At 36.6% G+C, this 16,827-nt stretch overlaps 1 protein-coding gene across 5 annotated transcripts in view; it reads left to right on the forward strand.

The window, feature by feature from the left end:
- Nucleotides 1–16,827, forward strand: part of mical2a (microtubule associated monooxygenase, calponin and LIM domain containing 2a) — a 143,888-nt gene that overhangs the window by 82,895 nt on the left and 44,166 nt on the right. For all 5 annotated transcript variants that reach the window (XM_056462337.1, XM_056462336.1, XM_056462339.1 and 2 more), the window contains 6 exons: nt 267–357; nt 5,378–5,525; nt 6,333–6,532; nt 11,780–11,883; nt 14,700–14,768; nt 14,855–14,992. In XM_056462337.1, the coding sequence (XP_056318312.1) occupies nt 267–357; nt 5,378–5,525; nt 6,333–6,532; nt 11,780–11,883; nt 14,700–14,768; nt 14,855–14,992 (750 nt within the window). The remainder of the gene's footprint in view (nt 1–266; nt 358–5,377; nt 5,526–6,332; nt 6,533–11,779; nt 11,884–14,699; nt 14,769–14,854; nt 14,993–16,827) is intronic.

Below are 16,827 nucleotides of genomic sequence, written 5' to 3' on the forward strand. Positions count from 1 at the left end.
CGGTCATTTATTTATTGATTCATTTATCTGTTCATTCGTTTGTTCATACTATTGTTTGCTAGTTTATTGATTCATTTATCTGTTCATTCGCTTGTTCATACGATTGTTTGCTAGTTTATTGATTCATTCATTCATTCTTCTTTTATTATTTATTTTATGGATTTAACAAGACATTGAATGTGGCTCATGCAGTCGGAATTTCATCTTATATTTGTTTACTCTCATTGAAAGAGTCTCTTATTGCTGTTTATCCTCCTCTTTTGCAGGTCCGCAACAATTATATCTGTGGCGAGATGAAGCTGTGCTCTCTGGAACGAGCCGCCACCATACGGCGTCCTGTCAACTTGGCTAGGCGAGGTTAGACAAACCTTCTCATCAGTCCAACACCGAATCTATAATTATCCTCAGCTCTTTTACTTTGAGTGGACCATCCAGTTCCTCAAGAGTTTCCATCACGCTAGGACATACGGCTGAGATTTGCATATGATAATCACAGGCTAGGAGAAAAAAGGCACGTAACTCTGATGAGTGTTTACAGCATTCCTGCCTCCAGAAGATAACAGGCAGCTCCTGTTTTTAGGAACGTTCTCAACACACTCCTCCTAACATATGGCAGGTTCAGGGGAGAGGCAGGATTTATTTCTGCTGAGGGAATTCCAGCCAGGCTGAGATTTGTTATTGCCTGCAGAGCCAAAGTGAGAGGACTGCTACCTAAATCTGGAGTTATAAACGCTCCAGACATGCTGCACAAAGCATTAACTCATCCAGAAAATGATTTGTGGTGTTTCAAACCCGCGTGACTTCATTAGTTCCGTGAACCCTAAAAGTAGACATTTTGGGAAATGTTTATGCTGCTCAATTACATTGAATAAAAGGTCTTTTATCACTTCCCCTTGGACCCTTTTCACAAGATCATTATGACGAGCTTAATGATCATCAGCATCTTAACACCTTGAAAGTTTTAATATTTAGATTTTTTATGAACATTTATTAGTATTTATGTATGTCTTACATCATCTTTGCATGAAATTACAAAAGATGAATTAGCGCTTGAGCAAGTTGTTTTTAATGCAACATCTATGGGGCAAGACAGTTAGTTTGACGTCATTCTCTCTTTTCCTTTTTTTCTCAGTCTTGATAACTGTAACACAAGGAGTCGGGGTACAACGTCGAAATGCAGTTTATTAACCCTGAGTCAGACAGGCAATGGTCAATGCAAGAGCAAACAAAAGCATGAGGGTAATCCAAAAACATAGTCGTGTTAACAGGCAAAATGGTTGATACAGGCGGCAAAACAACATAAACAAGGCAATGGTCAAAAAAGCAGCAAGACTAGACAAGGGAGCGCTTAGATATGTTACAGCAAACAAGACTCAGCCCTGTGTGTGCGCAAGTGTGATGTATAAATAGTCCAGGATATCAGTCTTCAATGAGCTTCGAGCTGTGTGTTCGTAATCATTGGTGATCCGAAACTGGTGTGTGAGTGATGTGACTGATGGGAAGTGTAGTTCAGTTCGGTGGCAGAATTGTAGTTCGATAGTGAGTGTTTTCATAGATCTGCAAGGGCTAGATCTCTGGGGATTGTGACAATAGCACCATCATGGAGTTTTTCTTTTATTATTTAAGCAAATATGATTGAACAAAAATGATTTGTTATGCTTTCCCTTTCATTGCGCTCTAAGTTTACCAACTTTGACGACTTGCGCTACTAAGAAACTCGGAAATGTGAAGACTCCATTTAGAAAATGCTGCAAACGGCCAGAAAATTCATTCATTCATTTTGCTTCAACTTAGTCTCTTTATACATCAGGGGTCGCCGCAGCGGAATGATCCGCCAACTTATCCAGCATATGTTTTACTTTCAGCTGCAACCCAGTTCTGGGAAACACCCATACACGCTCAAATCACACACATACACTATGGCCAATTTAGCACCCAGAGAAAACCCACACCAACACTGGGAGACCATGCAAACTTCACACAGAAATGTCAACTTAAACCAGCGACCTTCTTGCTGTGAGGTGACAGTGATAACCACTGAGCCACCATGTGGCCCCAAAATTGGACATTTTTATTACTTTTTTTAAATAAACAGCTACATTAAACGCCAGAATACAGATATGAATAACAGATGACAAGTGTCTATAAAAACCCTAATGTGTTTTGTATGCTATCAAAAAAGTCTTGTGGTTCCTTTTTATTCATGAAAAAGAGCAGCATGAACGTTTCTTAAAGTATCTTTTTTTCATGTTCAGTGGAACAAATAAGGCCTTTTTTATGACTTAAAAACCATAATGTGATAAAAAGGTGAGTTTGTGAACCACAAAAAGTTTTCCATTTTTAAAATTTCTAAATCCTTTGAAAAATCTTTTTAAGTGCTTATATTGTGCTCAGTTATTAATAATGGTTCTTATTATTCATTATATCATTAATGTAAACATATTTAAAAAATTATTTAACATTTAGTAATATTATAAGTTTATTCAATCTAATCCATCATGGCTGAATAAAAGTATTAATGTCCTTTAATTGTAAATGTACCTTTCATATAATGGCTTCACCAAAATATTAAGCAGGGAAAATAGTTTTCAGCGTAATTTAATTTTTTTTGTAATAAGTAATAGGTAACACTTTATTTTGATGGTCCATTTGAGTATTAGTAGACTGTCGGCTTAATATCTGTTGATTCTGCTCCTTCAACAGACATTTAATTGACTATAAGAAACTTTTCAAGTATATGTCAACTTGCACTAACTCCAACGCCAACCCTAACCCCAACCCAACAGTCTACTTCTAACCTAATGAGAATTAGTTGGTATATAGATGCAGTGTAACTTAAATTCAACAAATGGACCATCAAAATAAAGTGACTAAGTTATATTGCTGCTTTTCCGTTAAATTAATATATTACATTAGAAAAATACATTTATATACTAGTTCAAAGTATTATTACTATACTAAATATGCTAAATATAGTACTGCATATTTAATATAATCAATGCAGCCCTGATGAGCATAAAAAGACATCTTTCAAAAACACAGAAACATTTTAAATATTCCAAACATTTGACCAGTAATGTACATAAAAAAGAAAAAAAAAGTGCTGTATATGCACTTTTCTGTAGAATTTCCTCTTTTCTTCCGCCTTTTAGAGCAAACAACAAGAAGCATGAACAGAAATAGCATATTTCCATAGGCTCTGGTCACACTGATGTTCCCTAAATCAGTCTCAATCAATCCTATCTGTTCTTTCTGATCTATTGTGTTTGTTGACACATGGCTTTACTGCAGCTGTCAGGGTGACACATACTCCTCGGAAACATTTAGAAACAGTATTACGTAACTGGAGGATTATGCTGCTCTGAGACTGATGAGGCAAGTTCAGACACCTGATGAAGAGGAGACGTCACCTTGACTTTCATTCCACTTCAAGCCTTGTGTCATTAAAGGGATAGTTCACCCAAAAATGAAAATTACAACACAGGTTCATTTCTGAAAACGTAGCCCTATATACATTCTGGAGCTTGCGAATTATGTAGCCAGAGGAACGTATGGCTCCATTTTGTCTTTAAATCGAATGATACTGGGTGGTTTGACTCAGTAGCTCGCTGTGTACGTCAGAGGATTTGAAACGCAGAGCGGAGTTGAGCGTGACGACGAAGAACAGTTCCAGAAAGAAGTAAAGACAAAAGCAAAAGCCAAAAAATAAAATAAACAAGTAAATAACATGGTGAGAATGTGGTAAAATCTGAAGAAGTGGTAAAAATCAGACAAGGGCTTTTCTTTTTCTGGATTGCTTTTGGAAACCTGATCGGTTGGGTTTAGGGAAGTGAGTGGGCGCTGGTCAATTGGTGCTTTTTAAAACACTATTGGTTGAGTTTAGGGAAGGGTGTGGGTGGCGGGATCGGTCGATCAGTCAGTCAGTCAGTCAATTGGTTGGTTGACAGCAGCCTCTGATGGATTTATGCGAGAAGAGCAGCCACGAATGGCACAAGCAAGAGAAATTTGAGATTTCAAAAAGTGTACACACTTAAGTATTTGGCACTCTTCAGAAATGTATATGGGGCTACTTAATCAGAATGAGCCTGGGTTGGAAAATTACATCATCATTTACTCTCCCTCATGTGGTTTTAAACCTTTGTGAGTTTCTGTCTTCTGTTGAACACAAAAGAAGATATTAGCACCTATTGACTTCCATAGTAGGGCCAAAAAATTAATAAATATATTAGTAAATAAAAAACAAAGAACACAAATGAAGATTTATTATTATTATTATTATTATTATTATTATTATTATTATTATTATTATTATTATTATTATTATTTATCAATATATTTATTTTATTTTTACATTTTTATTCCTACTATTGAAGTCAATTGGTGCCAGCAACCAGCATTTTTCAAAATATCTTCTTTTGTGTTTAACACTGAAAATAAAAAAAGGTGAGTAAATGAGGTAATTTTCATTTTTGCATGAACACTCCCTTTAATGTTTCATATATTTAATATAAATGAGGTAAAGAAATTAACTAATTGTGTTCATTACTTTTACATTTGGCTGATTACTCTATTTGCAAACTTTTTTTGTATTTCAAGTTTTAAAAAAATCAAATAGAGTGAAAATTCTTTACAAATGCAGTAATTTGCATGCAATTTTAGCAGCAGATCTGAACATTGAATGGCATCTGGTTCAAAAGTATTATTATTATTATTATTATTATTATTATTGTTGTTATTATTATTATTATTATTAATAGTATTATTATTATTATTATTATTATTATTATTATTATTATTATTATTATTATTATTATTATTATCTTTCTTTGACATATTAGACTCTAAAAAAACTCTAGACTAAAAAAAATTTTTTTTTACTGAAGGTGTTTTAGTATCTCTTTTTTTTTTCACTTCAAAATTCAGAAAATGCTGCAAACACCTAGAAAATCTTTTTTTTGTCAAATAAAAAAATATATAATCAGCCAAATTAAACTTCAGAATACAGATATGAATAAATCTCTAAAGTCTGTTGTATATACTGTAAGTGCTGCTGAAGTGCAGATTTATGCCGGAATCAAGATTCCAGTGTCCTTGTTACACATGTTCAATGTACTTATTATAGTAATTACAATGAATTATGCATAATTACATGCAACTAACCCTAAACCTAGCCCACATTCTAACCATAACCATATAGTAAGTACATGTAGTTTGTTAATATTGCTCAGCTAATCTAGTATTTGTATTGTCATTTAAATCTGCACATGCAAATTGATAAAGTGCCATGAAAGGAACTCCTCAAGTTTATTTTGAATGTTTTCTTTCCATAACTTTTTTGAGAGGAAATAAGACTTCTTCTGTTGTGTACGTTAATCAGAGTCTGAGATCAGACCGAGTCGGTTGCTGACGTGGTGTCAGAAGCAGACGGAGGGCTACAGGGATGTAAATGTGACTGACCTCACTTCCTGCTGGAGCAGTGGCCTGGCTCTCTGTGCGCTCATCCACCACTTCAGACCGCAGCTCATGTGAGGCTCTTTACTTTTTTACCTCTAATGTTCACCTCATCCAAAAATGCACGCACTAAACTATGAAATCATTAAAACATGATGTTCGCTTGATAGCATGTCCAGAAGTAGATGTTAAATTGGGGTATTTGTGTAGTACCATTCCGAATAAACATCATATTGGTATTACCATGGCACCAATTGAAAAAAACAAAAACTATGTACTGTATTACTCTGGTACTATGTGTAAAAAAGTAGTGAATGTGGTATTATGTTAGTACTATTTTCAAAAATAAATAGCGAATGCATATTTTGAAAATGCAATTAGAAAATGCATAGTGTATATGTGATCCTGGACCACAAAATTAGTCATTTTTTGTGAAATCGAAAAGCGGAATGACAAATAAGATCCTGTCAACTCTCCTGTTAGCTTTATCCTTCGCACACTGAGTTACTGTGCAACTCCAAACATGAGCAGGACATGTGAAAAGCACTTTGACCCTGTGAGAAATCTCAGCCTTTTCCTTTAGAGAGCAGATATCCCTGCCACACGATACTTATTCATCAAAAGAGAGTGACTTTTTAAACTTCTGCATTCTTGGCGGAGAGAGAGAGAGCGAGTTTGAAGAGCGTGACCACGTGTAACATTTCACACGCTTTATCAAGGGCCATTTCTCAAGTCTGTCATCTGAGATTGTCAAAAGTAGCTTAAAGAAAACAGAGAGGTTTCATAAGCACGGATTGCCCTTTCTTAGCACAAATGTCAAGAGGGCAGCTGCTTTAATTCAGGCCCTATGCCCTCTGTTCTTATCGCCCGTTTTCCTGCAGCGATTACGATTCTCTGAATGAGCAAGACTGTGCCAGAAACCTTCAGCTGGCATTTGATGTGGCCGAGAAGGAGTTTGGCATTAAACCGTTCATCACAGGGAAAGAACTCGCCTCGGGTCAGGAGCCGGACAAATCCAGCATGAGCATCTACCTCTCCAAATTCTACGAGCTCTTCCGTGGAACACCTCTACCTCCTTCAGGTACATAATAAACTTGACTACTATACAGTCCTGGTGAGATTAGCATACTCAGCAAACTACTAGCAATGTTTCAAGAGTTCACACTTAGCTGATGATTCATCAAAAGCTTGTTTGGCATGCTGTCCCGGGAGAGAGCCCCGAGCTCAAGGGATCCTCGAGCCCGGGGCTTCCTCCCATTTGCAGAGCGAGAGGGGAGCCTGAGCTCTGTGGATCTCAGAACTCCCCGTCTGCAGTAGCTAAGGGAACACGTGAGGAAAAAAGGGGCTAGACAAATGCTTGATTGTTATGCATGATGTATATATTTGGATGGTGGGAGGAAACCGGAGAACCCGGGGAAAACCCACGCGGACACAGGGAGAATATACGAACTCCTCACAGAAACACCTACCGACCTGGCAGGACCAGGGCTGGCAGTGTTCTTGCTGTGGGGCTAACAGTGCTAACCACTGGGCCTCCGTGCCGCCCGATCTATAGTGAAGGAGGAGAATGGGGAGGAAGGGGGGTTTCTTCCAAACGAAGATAAAGTGGACTGAAAACTGTGGTTACTTATAGTAGCTTATGGCTCATATGATTGGATGATACTGATAAGCTTAATACGTGACCGGCTGTGATAAATCATAAGCACGTGATCCTCTCGAAATTAGTTTATGAATAAACCCCACTTATGTATATTTCAAGTAAACTACTGTTTAAAAGTTTGGGGTTGGTAACATTTTTTGAAATGTCTCTTGTGCTCACCAAAGCTGCATTATGCTCAACCAGTCTGTGTGGGTCCTAATGCCCCAGTATAGTGAAGGGGATACTACAGTTAGCACTGTCTTTCGGATGAGCCGTTAAACCAATGTCCTGACTCTCTGTGGTCATTAACAATCCCATGGCATTTCTCGTAAAGAGTAGGGGTGTAGCCAGGGTGAAAATTACAGGCTGGTTTGGGGGGTCAGACCCCACAATTAACGCTTGATCCCCCCTAAAGGACATCAAAACAAGATTTATAGGAGGGTCTGCCCTTTAATAGTTAAGAAATAGTTTGCTCTGATCTGTATCTTTAATAATATTAATAATTTAAATAATAGATTACTTAAATATACATTTGACCACCCCTATAAGGGTTCATACCATTGTAAATGCATGTTTGCGTCAAAATATTAAGAGTTCACAAACAGTGTTCCTTGTAAAATAGGCATTTGTGCTGTAGCTGTCTGTAAAACTAGATGCATAGTTTGTATTTTATTTTACACTTGCTTGCACATTTAAACAGTAAAATAAAAAATATGTGCAGTCTACCATGGTAATCCATTAATAGGTTTATTTAAAATGACAAATCTCATTGAGAACCTCTAAACATCCCTCAAAACACTAAACAAAATAACCAGTTTGATTAATAAATTAAATGTAATTGAATTAATTATATAAAATTAGATCACTAAAATCCCATGAACACCCCACCAACCCCCCCCCAAACGTCAATGTATAATTCGCACCCTGGGTGTATTGTCCTGGCCAAATTCCTTCTATTGGCCCTTATTTATCATGGCCCCCCAATCATCCCCATCCACTGAATTGGCTATATCACTGTCTCTCCACTCCACCAATAGCTGGAGTATGGTGAGCGCACTGGCGCTGTTGTCCTGTGGCTGCCGTCGCATCAACCAAGTGGATGCTGCACTCTAGTGGTGGTGTGGAGAGGCCCCCCTCATGATTGTGAAGCGCTTTGAGTTATGGCCATACACGATAAATGCGCCATATAAATACAAATTGCATTACATTAAAGGGTTAGTTCACCAAAAAATGACAATTCAGATACTCATCCTCATGTAACATAATGCTTTTGCTAAAATACAGAGAAAGGTGTGGCCAAATTAAGACTCTAAATCACCCCAGAGTGGATGAAAACATCCCAAACAGCACACAAATGTTAATGAATTTCAAGCATCCATGTGGAATATGAATATAATTGAATGCAATTCTTCTGACTCCAAAAGTGACGACTAGTGTGTGCATATTTATAATTAGTACAATAAGATCAGTTAGATTTAATTGATTTTGATGTTATTGACAGTTGAACTACAGTACATGCAAAATCCACCACACTTTTTCAGTTTACTAAAACTAGATTGAGTACCAGCCACCTTCAATTTAATTCAGAAGTATCCATCCACAACTTAAATCTAATTAATTTCAGATTTTTAGTTCAGTTTTACTATGTACGATAGCAGCCGCATTCTGTCACATTATATTCATTCATTTTTCTTCAGCTTAGTCCTTTTATTCATCAGTGGTCGCCACAGTGGAATGAACCGCCAACTTATTCAGTATATGTTTTATACAGTAGATGCCCTTTCAGCTGCAACCCAGTACTGGAAAAACATCCATACACACTCATTTACACACTTACACGACGGCCAATTTAGTTTTTTATTCAATTCACCTACTGTATACCACATGTCTTTGGACTGTGGGGGAAACCGGAGCAACGGCTCGCATGGGTTTTCTCTGGCCGTTCCCGTTTTCACAGTCCAAAGACATGCGGTTTAGGTAAATTAGATTAACTAAATTGGCTATAGTGTGTGAATGTGAGAGTGTATGGGTGTTTCCCAGTACTGGGTTGCGGCCGGAAGGGCATCTGTTGCGTAAAACATATGCTGGAAAAGTTGGTGGTTCATTCCGCTGTGGCAACCTCTGAAATAGAAGAAAAATTAATGAATGAAAGAATATTTTAATATTTTCCCCAAAGACGACAATTAAATGGCATATGCTCAATTAAATATGCAGATAGTATGAAACAATTCTGCATACTAGTATTGGAGTGTTTCATACGGTGGCCGGGAAGTGCAAAACAACATTACAAAATGTGAAACGCTTTTACGAAGCTTGAGACAAATTTACATTTTGAGAAAATTTTTTACCTATCATAAGACACAATTACATTGGAAAAACGATTTTACCAAGGTCGAAACAAATTTACATTTTAGAAAAAAAAATTAACAAGAAGCAAAACACTTTTACCAGTCCCGAAACAAATTTACAATGACAGATTCTTTACGGAAAGTCAATGTACCACACACCGGAAGTGAAACGAAATGTACCACACACCGGAAAATATCAGCATGTATGTTACTTTGTAGACACAGGTTAACACGAGTCCAATGGCACAGGTTAACATGAGTCTATAAACTATAAAAATCATGGTTTGACCAACTGCGAGAAAACATTGTTTCAAGAGTTCCCACTTAGATATGCTTGGCGTATAAAGCAGGTTTGGCATGCTGTCCCGGGAGAGAACCCTGAGCTCGGAGATATTTGAGCCCAGGGCTCCTGCCTGGTCGATAAGCATATCAGGAGATCCGAGATCAGGTAGGTCTCGAGAGCTCCCCCTTTAGAAAAGGGAGGAAAAGGAGGAGATGGGGTGGAAGGGGGGATTCTTCCAAACGAAGATAGAACAGTAGGGCGAAATTGATCCATTTATAGGAAACTAGGATCACTCTGATTGGATTATTACTGATTACAGATGAGTGGCCAGACGTGCTCAATCATATCACGTGCTCCTCTCGAAATTAGTTTATGAAACTTCACTTTGTCATTTAGAGCTATTCTGAGAAAATATCAGCGTGAGAGTATGTAGAAACATGTAAACGCAAGTACAATACATGGAAACAAGTTCACACGAGTCCTCAACCTCAACATGAATAGCTCGGTTAGATAGGTTGATTGATACGTGTGCTGAACCTTTTGACTTGGGTTCAAATCCCGTTGATGAAACGTAATTTATAATTATTTCTTTACATTAATAATGGTTATATACTGTTCTGCCACACAAATATTAAAACCAATAATGTTTACAATAACTCTGATACCAAGTAATAGGAATATTTATTTGGTATGGGCATGTTTTGTTGCTGTGAAAAAGTGACGAATCTGACAATCGGCAAACGTGAATAGTTTACATCTGGAAAGGGTCACCAGATAACACAGTCACCGGTTAAACCGTAACACCAGCTTTGTTCAGTTTACTGTTAAGAGTCCTCAAGCAGATGTTTACACCGTGTAGACTTGACATCATGTCCATGATTACAGCGTAAGAGTGGCCCTCATTAAAATATTGAACACACTGATGCAGTTTGTCTGGTGTTTCCGTCTGGTCTGCGTCCTTTATAAACTCCAAGCACCGACCTCACGTAAAGCAAAACCGCGTTAAGCTGCTCATGTGTTTGCCACAAATCGGGCAAAACAACCCTCGACCGTTCGGTCACCATAAACTTTATTTACACCATGTACTCCACAACACGAATTTACCACGATCACCACCAACAACAACACTTTTCTCTGCGTCACTTCTGGTGTGTGGTACATTCCGCGTCACTTCCGGTGTGTGGTACATTCCCTTTCCGTAAAGAATCTGTAATTTTAAATTTGTTTCGGGACTGGTAAAAGTGTTTTTCCAATGTAATTGTGTCTTATGATAGGTAAAAATGTTTTTCAAAATGTAAATTTGTCTCAAGCTTCGTAAAAGTGTTTCACGCTTTGTAATATTGTTTTGCACTTCCCAGCCACCGTAGTACCATAATGAATGGTGAATTCTGTGTCACACACTGTAAAATCTACAGTAGCAGTATGTAGTGTATATTATCAGTATACCCATCATACTTGTATTCCAGTTCAAACATAGTCATAGGGATTCACTGAAGAATTAGACTTTGCTGTCATAAAAATATATATCTCAAGGCACTAAAGATATATTGCATTCTGTTACCTTTACCCCACTCCTGGGGCTTTAAAAACAGACCACAACCTTTTGTCCAGCACTGTCCAACACATAATACCAGATATAAGTGAGTCTTCCACCTAGTTTGAGTTTGCATAAGGTGTGTGTCTATTAAGGAAAGAGGCACATTTTTATCTGGCCTTTCATGCTAGAACAGTTTGTGTTACACAATTCCTACAGTCACACAGTCATGCCAGGAATGCATGTCTGTCTGAAACCAGGTTACCGCCCTTCAGATCTGCACATCAGCGCAGTGCAGGAGACTATAAATATGTCACATTATATGCTGTTTGGCTTCAGAGATGTTAAATGTCATACCTGTGTGATCCGATGCCAGCTAAACTACACGCATTCACGTTTGTCTTCCAGGAAAATTAAACTGCAGGCTTTCGTGTGCTAAAGAGATATACATTTGGCTACAGTGCTTGTTTTTAGTCGTTGTTAAATGTCATGCAAATCTTTGTGGTGTGGTTTTTCTTTTGTAGATTCAAAGCGAGATGGCGATGCAAATAATGAAAAATGGCCATCAGGCTCTCCCAAACCTGTTTACAAATCACTGAGTTTACAGCCCCGTAAACGCATACCAAAGGTAATTTATTACATTATATCACCATTTTTTTGTTTGAAGAAATTTCTGTCTTCTTTAAAAGATTCACAAATTAACAAGATTTAGCAATGATAAACTAGAGATTGTCTTACTATAGGGAGATGGGATTACTGTATTACTTACCATTGGTAAACCAGTAAAGCTAACTTGGTCATGAGAAGCATGTCTTAGCCATCGAATGGAGGCTTTTAGTCTTATTCCGTTTGTTACAGCCATAGAGGCAGTGTTAGCATTAGCATTATGCTTTAACTTAGTCATGTGAAGCATGTCTTAGCCATCGAATGGAGGCTTTTAGTCTTATTCCGTTTGTTACAGCCATACAGGCAGTGTTAGCATTAGCATTATGCTTTAACTTGGTCATGTGAAGCATGTCTTAGCCATCGAATGGAGGCTTTTAGTCTAATTCCGTTTGTTACAGCCATAAAGGCAGTGTTAGCATTAGCATTATGCTTTAACTTGATCATGTGAAGCATGTCTTAGCCAATCAAATGGAGGCTTTTAGTCTCCTTTCCTGTGTACAGCCATAGAAGCAGCATTAGCGTTAGCATTATGGTTTTAACTTGGTCACATGAAGCCTTTCTTAAGCCTCATTCACACTGCAAGCGACTCGCAGCGGCAAAGCGACATTTGACTGTTCATTTCAATGGAGAGTGAGTGACTTCCGGCGACCTCTGTCTACACGAGCAACAATTACCGTTGAAGACCAGGTGGGCGTGTCAAACGATGCGACAAGTTGAGAATCCTTCAACTTTATGCAAATGAAGAGCAACTTTCTTGAGCGACCAGTAGAGCTCAGGTGATCCTTTCTCAGCTCACTCAGATGTCAGTTGCATTCATGCTGTATATACCTATACAACCCTGCGTTTGAAGCAGGTCGCCACCCTGAGCGACAGGCAGCTACAAAGTCGCTGCTAGTCTGAATGAGGCATCAGCCAATTAAAATGGAGGCTTTTAGTCCTCCTCCATGTGTACAGCCATAGAGGCAGCGTTAGCATTAGCATTATGCTTTTAACTTGGTCATGTGAAGCCTTTCTTAGCCAATTAAATGGAGGTTTTAGTCTCCTTCCCTGTGTACAACCATAGAGGCAGCGTTAGCATTAGCATTATGCTTTTAACTTGGTCATGTTAAACATGTCTTAGCCAATCAAAATGGAGGCCTTTAGTCTCCTTCCTTGTGTACATCCATAGAGGCAGCATTAGCATTATGCTGTTAATTTGATCACATGAAGCATGTCTTAGCCAATCAAATGGAGGCTTTTAGTCCCTGTGTACAGCCATAAAGACATCATTAGCATTAGCCATTATGCTATTTAGGCTAATGATATCAGGCTTACCTTCTATAGGCTTTAAGTAAACTGTTCTTAAATGTGCTGTGAAGTCATATTGGCAGAAAAAGTACTTTTAAAATGAATTCCAGATACAAAAATGGAGGCTAAAAAGGTTACTTTTGAAATAGATTTTTACTACAGATTACAAAATACATCCCTACTGAAAAAACAGCTTAAACCAGCCTAGGCTGGTTGGCTGGTTTTAGCTGGTCAACCAGGCTGATTTTAGAGGGGTTTTGGCCACTTTCAGGCTGGTTTTCAACTATATCCAGCCTGCTCTTAGCTGGTCAGGGTGGGAGATGACCAGCTAAAACCAGCTTGACCAGCCTAGCCAGGCTGGGAGCCCAGCCAAAACCAGCTATGTCCAGCTTAAACCAGGCTGGTCAAGCTGGTTTTAGCTGGTTTTAGCTGGTCATTTTCCAGCCTGACCAACTAAGACCTGGCTGGAAATGGCTGGAAACCAGCCTGGAAGTGGCCAAAACCCCTCTAAAACCAGACTGGTCAACCAGCTAAAACAAGCCAAGCAACCTAGGCTGGTTTAAGCTGTTTTTTTCAGTAGGGATGCTATTTAAAAGATAAATTAGCAATGTATGTCATTAGATCACTCAGGTTTAGTAACTTAATCTAAATTCTTTAGAATACTTTGAATCCCTTGAGCTGTAACACAAATGAATGTGATTCTTAATGATTCATTTCAAGCTTCAAAACAAATCCAAACCCATCAAACATATCATAAAAGTACCCAAAATGACTGGAGCAGTTCTCCAAGTTATGCTATAGATTTGTTTAATGAATGGACCAAATTTTAAGCGATTACTTCACTGATAATCATCTCAATGGATAAGTGAATGCCACAAATGAATCAGTCAAAATTGACGACCAAAGCGACTCAGTGCAATTTAAACAGTTCAGTTCGATTTTACAAGGTCACTAATGATGCTATAGGGAAACACATTCCAGATCTATTCAGTTTTTGAATCATTCAAACTGCTTTCATTAAACAAAAGCATTGATTTATTTAAGACTGATTCAAAAGAGTCATCTGTTCGAATCGGATCATGATTAACTCACATTTGAATAGAATAATTTGCCTTATTGGTTATATTCTCCATGTTTACTTAAATATTAAATGAATAAATGACATTAGTAACACAAGTAATCACTTTGGTAAGCTAAAGTACTTTGTCAAAGGGAACTGTAGTTTGATTACCACTAAATAAATATAAAAAATATAATTATAATGATATACAGTTACTTGTATTTTGTACTAAAGACGTTACGCCGTTACATGTATTTCATTATTTCTTAGCCCTGAACAAACAAATACAGTAAAATATAAATATTACTTACATATTCAGAAAACAGTTTGTATGTTGATTTAAAGAAATTATTAGAAAATAAAAATAAGTACATGGACAAAAGAGAATATAATTAATATATAAATAAAAGTAATATTAATTTACATTTCAGAATGATAAAAAGGTTGAAGACTCTGACGCCATATCTAAGAGAAGGCGGAAATTGAATTACTTGGAAGAGGTCAGTATTACAGCACTGTAATATTTACATCAGTGGAAGCATGTGAAACTAAAACTGATTTTCTGATTGATCTACTTTACTTCCAGACAACCAAATCCTACAATCAGAGCTCTTCTGCATCCAGCGAGGGGAGGGAACTCAAGGAAAACAAGGTCAAGTTCATGGCCACTCAGCTTCTAGCCAAATTTGAAGACAGTACAGCAAGCTGCTCTCTTCGCAGACAGGTAAAATCTGCTTTGTCTGAACTTACAACATCAGCAGAAGATTTACATTGCATTTTCTTAAAGGAATCATTGAACTGACAATGACAATTCTGTCATTGTTCATTCTCTTTCATTATGTTCCAGATAACTTAAAGGTTTCTTACCTGAAACACAATAGAAGTTGTTTTGTTGAATATTCTTGCTTACTTCTGTATAATGACAATTTAAATGACAAATTCCATAGATACCATACTATATTCTCGTATAAGGTATATCTTAAATATATATCGTATGAGGTTATCTTCAATATATATCGTATAAGGTATATCTTAAATATATATCGTATAAGGTAGTATATCTTAAATATATATCGTATAAGGTATATTTTAAATATATATCGTATAAGGTATATCTTAAATATATATCGTATAAGGTATATCTTAAATATTGAGATATTAAAATTAAGCTTTGAATGTCTGTCATCATATTTAATAAAGTCATTATCGTAAAATACTACCTATAAATGTAGACCTAGACCGTTTATAAATGTAAACTAGACATCCTGTGAAGGTTCGTACCTTCGTTTCACTTTCAAGAGCAGAGGAGAAGGCTTTTTCGCAGCACTAATACGTTGCTGTTTTGAAAGACATATCTGAAGTAAAGTTATGTCTTTTCTTTTCTACAAGTTATGTTTGGCAGGAAGTTACTCATAAGAATCACTTTCTGGCCATCTAATATTAGGCATGGATATATATATATATATATATATATATATATATATATATATATATATATATATATATATATATATATATATATATATATATATATATATATATATATATATATATATATATATATATATATATATATATATATATATATATATATATATATATATATATATATATATATATGTGTGTATATATATATATATATATATATATATATATATATATATATATATATAGATATATAGATATATAGATATATATATATATTGTGATCGTGATTTTCAAAAGTATTACATCGCTTTGTAAACTTTTATTATTACCATTTGACGAGCCTCCCTATACAGTTGTGATATGGCTCTCGGACCCGCAAGCTGTCGCGTGACATCACTTAACCAAGTGGATATGACACACATTTAAACAATGTGTTTTTGACAACTAATTTGGATTTTTGTCTCTACATGAACTTTTCAAGCATCCGTCTTGTGATAGAATGCAGTTGTCATTCCATTTAATTACAGATTGTACAGATTTTAGCTATTACTCCAGTTTTACTCTCACTTTATCCTTAAATATAATAATTCTGATATGGTAATTTGGTACCTAATACACATTTCTTATTAGAATAAATACAAAATATATTCTGATTGATATTTTTATGAATCTCAATCAAAAGGCATTTTTATATAGAGTACCTGACAAAAGTATTGTCTCCTATCCAAGTTTTAGGAACAACAGATAATATCTTGACTTCTAGTTGATCATTTGGTATCAGAAGTGGCTTATTTAAAAGGCAAAAGCCTCTAGATTATGCTCATTTTACCAAAACAAAACATGATCATGTCTTGATTTTTAATTAGGACAGTAAGGTCTGACTGTGCTTTGACAAAAGTCTTGTCACTCAACAGAAATATTGTACAGTATAGCATATAAAGTCATGGTGCAGTGGAAAAAGAATTAACATTGTGTATGACTCCCATGAGCTTGGATGACTGCATCCATACATCTCTGCAATGACTCAAAAACTTATTAATAAAGTCATCTGGAATGGCAAAGAAAGCGCTCTTGCAGGACTTCCAGAGTTCAACAAGAATCTTTGGATTCATTTTCAATGCCTCCTCCTTC

This window comes from Danio aesculapii, chromosome 7, assembly GCF_903798145.1.
Source record: "Danio aesculapii chromosome 7, fDanAes4.1, whole genome shotgun sequence".
In the NCBI taxonomy this organism is placed as follows: domain Eukaryota; kingdom Metazoa; phylum Chordata; class Actinopteri; order Cypriniformes; family Danionidae; genus Danio; species Danio aesculapii.